Source organism: Penaeus vannamei, chromosome 13 (assembly GCF_042767895.1).
Source record: "Penaeus vannamei isolate JL-2024 chromosome 13, ASM4276789v1, whole genome shotgun sequence".
In the NCBI taxonomy this organism is placed as follows: Eukaryota; Metazoa; Arthropoda; class Malacostraca; order Decapoda; family Penaeidae; genus Penaeus; species Penaeus vannamei.
This window is the reverse complement of record NC_091561.1, coordinates 31,783,550-31,788,549: the sequence shown is the minus strand read 5'-3', so window position 1 is coordinate 31,788,549 and position 5,000 is coordinate 31,783,550. Positions and strand designations below refer to the sequence as shown.

At 35.3% G+C, this 5,000-nt stretch overlaps 1 protein-coding gene across 1 annotated transcript in view; it reads right to left on the bottom strand.

The window, feature by feature from the left end:
* The window catches only part of LOC113822400 (sodium- and chloride-dependent GABA transporter ine), a gene marked incomplete at its 5' end in the record, with an annotated part of 5,276 nt that extends 276 nt beyond the window's left edge, over positions 1-5,000 (bottom strand). Inside the window, 7 exon segments of the mRNA XM_070129169.1 lie at positions 1-2,283; positions 2,509-2,685; positions 2,892-3,092; positions 3,307-3,432; positions 3,914-4,041; positions 4,625-4,853; positions 4,960-5,000. The exon segment at positions 1-2,283 is cut by the window's left edge and continues 276 nt beyond it. Coding sequence (XP_069985270.1) covers positions 2,059-2,283; positions 2,509-2,685; positions 2,892-3,092; positions 3,307-3,432; positions 3,914-4,041; positions 4,625-4,853; positions 4,960-5,000 — 1,127 coding nt within the window.

Genomic DNA, 5,000 nt, shown 5'->3' with positions numbered 1-5,000 from the left:
CTTTATTAATAACAAATTCACATGAGTGTAACACCTATCCAACACGAATTATAAAAAATCCTTTTAATATGTTATAACGTAACAAAACTCAGAAACAGAATATGCAACTTCAATAACCAATAACTTTTCCAGTGGGAATTGTTTTTACAAAGCTCCTTACTATATATATATATATAGATGAACATGTCAAAAAATTAAAGTTGTTGCTCTTATCTAAGTAATATTACTTGGAGATCTATCTGACACATATTCATACATTCATACATATTCATATGTGAATGAGTGCCATACTGTCAAACTGGAAAACATAATCAAGTGCAATGCTATAAAAACTTTATCAAGAACTTATATTCTCTCTCAACATCAAGCAAAGTAGAGAAAACATAAGCTAAAAATATCACTTCAATATGAATTCATAATCTGTAAGCTGGAGAATAATTTTGCATACTTTGAAAATCCCGGACATTTATAGATTTATGACCAATCAGTTATAAATTATTGCAATATTGTGATATTCTCTGACAACATTATAAAACTTACAGGGAATACCAATACACTATATTACAGAAATACACTACATGCCTTAAAGATAACTGTATCTGAGACCCAAGTGATTAATTATGGAAATTACTAATCAACAAAATCCCCTGTGTATCCTGTATTTACATTGTATTTTTAAAGGTCTGTTAATTTACAATTATGTGATATACAGCACTTGACTATAAAATTTTATAAAGAGACATATACAGCTCATTCTTTTTTCATGATAAAAAAAAAATCAACACAGAAAAGAGAGGTGAGATGAAAGAAAAATTGATCTTATAATCACAATAACTTTAAAATATATTTGAATATTCCTCATGCATATATTTTTTTGAGTATTTACAGATTGCTAAAAAGACTTTGATTACATTCTGCCTGAACCTCAGCAAATTTCTCTTCAAATGTCAACAATACTGCATTTATCAAATTGTTTTTTTATTTCACAACATAGTATGTGGTATTACCATATCCACTAATAAACTGTAGATTCAAGTGCCAAAAATAAATAATACCATTCATCTCAGCAACGGTCTACAGTCTTACATAAATCAAAAATATGTTCCTCCTGATAGCGGAAGAGTTATCTCTAAAGTCATGAATCAATAACAGAAAAGAGAGAAATTACGAGTTCCTAAAACTTTTCTTTAAATAATGACATCTGTTTAAATTCTGTTTTGTGTAAATAATAATTTCTTAAAATGAGAAAATTCCTTAACAACCTGTCTTTAGACATACAGGATAGGTATTATCATTCATTAGCTTAGTAAATAATTTGGCTGAGCAAAATGCCGCCCAAACTATATGTGTAAAATAAATACTTGTGTCATTGATGCATTTAGAGAAAATATAAAATGCTCCACTTTCTCTGTGAAAATAAGAATATAATCTTTTCTAAAGACCCCCTTCAAGGGAGATTAAATAAAAATTACCTTCCCAAGGTAAATGGATAAAAACAAACAGGATATTACACACATATGTCACTGGACAAATAATATATTCTTCTTTAATGCAATTCTAAAATGTGAGTTTGTGCTTTGTGTATAAATATAAACATTTTAACCAGGAATGAAAATCACACCAAGAAGCTGCCTCATAATTATTTTGTGTTTATGGGAAATGCATTAATACTTTTCATTAATACTTTGAAATGCATTGAAGTAAACTTTAATAAATACTTCCAATTACTATTTGAATACTAGATTTGCCCTCATGGTTATCATTAACCCTCTTGTTCAGAAAGACTGAAAAATGTTGCAAGAATACATCGTCATCCGATAATAAAAAATCTTATCTCTTTCTAAAAGATTACAACACTAAAGGAGATCTTATATAGCATGGGCTGATATCTTTTTGCATCAATCTGAAAATCTGATTATACAAGATTAATAAAAACACTCATAAAAGGCACTTTAAGTGGGCTCTGCCCACTTAGGATAAACATTCTTGGTCCCAATAGTATAAGTATATTGAGTCATCAGCATATTATGAGGCAAAGAACAGCAATTGGGATTTTTTTCATGCAACATCCTTTTCCTTCTTGTTTTCACTTTCTTCTCCCTTCTCTGCAGTAGCCTGGACAGCCTTAGCATCCCCATTGGCCATAGGAGGGTTGTATACCACCAGCTTCACCTGACGGTCCGTGTATTCCTCTCCAGCATTGTGAGCTTCTTCCAAGCAGTTGGTGGTGCGCCCACAACAAGGGCACTCCTCAATTTGAGAACGAATTGAATTCCGCATTTTCTGGGTAAAAAAACAAAAACAAAAACAAAAAGTCAGTCATGAGATATAATAATTAAGGAAATGGGCAGCATCCGCACTTTGCACTTCTGCTGTCTTTATCAAATCTAATAAAAACAAATATAATAAAAGCAATTATAGCAAATCTAATCTAAAATCTATTATAAATAGAATAGCTAGTTTCAGTAGAACATGAAATATGCAAAAAGATAAATCTGATTTACTCACCTCCCAGATATTAGATCCTTTGGCTTTAATAACTGCAATCACAGCAAAAATGGGAATTGGCAGAATGGAACATGAAGCAATTATCCATCCTATGCCAATTGCCCACCCTGGATACTTGTACTCCCCTTTATTGTATGTTGGTTCCTTGTAGTCCACAATTGAGAATATCCAGATTGCCTGTGAGGTAAGCAATGATGAACCAATTGCATAATAAAATTAAGTAACCAGTAGAATATACAAGTTATAAAAGTTATGGGTCTTCTTGTATCATTAATTTCATAATTTCTTAAGCCATGTAATATATAATAAAATCAGTCCATCTATTAGCCATTAGCTTATGATCGAGCTGAGAGTATAAAATGATAATATGAATACCAACTTACAAATATTAACACTGGAGCTGCAGCATACCAACAGAAGCGGAAATAAAGTGAAGGTTGTTTTCCAGTCATTTCCCGAAGATTTCTGGACAATCTGCCAGCCCCGTACACCCAAACCACACCAATTACTTCGAAGAAGGCCAAGTACATAAGAGATACAGCTGCAGCATAATAGTCAATTAGTTGGAAAAAGTAGATGCCACCCTGAAATGAAAAACATATACATGAGTTACAGAATAATGGTTATTATCTGACATACATCTACTAAAAGTTATCAAAATCTTTACTCAAGAAAAAAATATGTAGAAATGTTCAGAGTAGTAACTGCATAGATTGGATTGCAAAAACAATATCAGTACAATATTTGCATATCTGAACACTAATGTAATACAGATATAAATGCCAATGATAAGCTTACCTGCATTACATTTGGCAGACCAATTAGGAAAGAAATAAAACAGACGACCAAAACCAAAACTTCATGACGTCTCAAATACTTCTGAATCCATCTTGGAAAACCATCTTGGAGAGATGTAATTATAACCTGCAGGTATTATAAACTGTTAATTAGTTGTCAAGGAATAAGAAACATTTTACCATTATTTATCAGATTTAACAATCAATTTTCTCCTTTTCCTCTGTCTATATGTGTTGGGTGGTGGGATGAAAGGGTAGGTGGGTCGCTGTGGAAGCGTGGGTAAGCAAGAGGGGAAGTGGGTGATAGATGAGTTGATATCCCTGGAGGAGTGGTTGGGTTGGTATTTAGGTGTGTGTATGGTTGGGTAGGTGTTTGGTATGTGTGTGTGGGTGGATGAGTGGATGGATGGGTGTTTGAGTGAGGGGGTAGGTCAGTTCGAGTTGATGTAGGTGGGTGTATGGGTGTATGTGGGTGGGATTGGATGAATAGATGGGTGTTTCAATGCATGTGGGTGGGTGTTTGGGTGCATGTATGTGTACTCATACATTTATGTACAATTTATTCATTCACATATTTTCATGTGAGTTTATATTAGAACCAAGCTCACCTCCACTGTAGCAAATTGAGAATCAAGGCCAAGGATCAGTAACATGAAGAAGAACAGGATTGCCCACAGGGATGCGTAAGGCATCTTGGCCAGGGCTTGCGGATAAACCATGAACACCAGTCCCGGTCCTAGGGGTCAGAAACATTTGAAGTTATTTCTCAGTACATCCTCTAACCCTCCCACTCCTGTACACTTACACTCATTCACTCATCCACTCATATTCACCCACACTCTCTGATTAATCACCCACTATCTCTCTCTCACTCACCCAATCACACAGGCTCACTTGCCCACCCTCTTTGTTTCTCTTACCCACTCTCTCACTCACTTACTAACTCACTCACCCACTCTCTCTCTCTCTTTCTCTCTCTCTTTCACTTGCCCACTTTCTCACTCACCCACCCACTCTCTGATTCGCTCTCTCTCATATACCTACTGACATTCACTCACTCATATTTTCTCACTGACTCACCCACTCTCACTCAATCACTTACCCACCCATCTCTCTCTCACTCACTCACCTACTCTCTTTCATACACACACACCCCTTCTCTCACTTCCTCCTACACCTACTCTAATTCACTCATGCATACTCTATCACTGACTCACCCACTCTCACTCATTCACCCAAGCATACTCACTCACTCTCACTATTCACCCACATACAATAACCCATTCAATTTCTCTATAAATGATCGTTTTTATACATACCTTGTGCAACGACATCATCAACATCCTTGCCCTGTTCAAGTGCTATGTTCCCAAGCGTTGAGAAAACAATCATCCCGGAGAGCAGTGATGTAAATGAGTTTGTGAGACTGATGGCCCAGGTGTCTAAGACGATGTTGTTGTTGAACTTGTTGTATGAAGAGAAGGCAATCAGCGATCCAAAAGCGATACCAATACTGTTGAAATTTTGGGCAGCTGCATTGACCCACACCTGGCAAGAAAATGAAAGAATTTGGTAAACCATTTGTGGATATGACTTTGAAAACAATATGGCACATTAATACTTCACATAAACTCCCAATGTTCTTTGTTTTTACCTCAGCTTTTCCTAGGAGCTCCCATCGAGGACTGAAAAAAT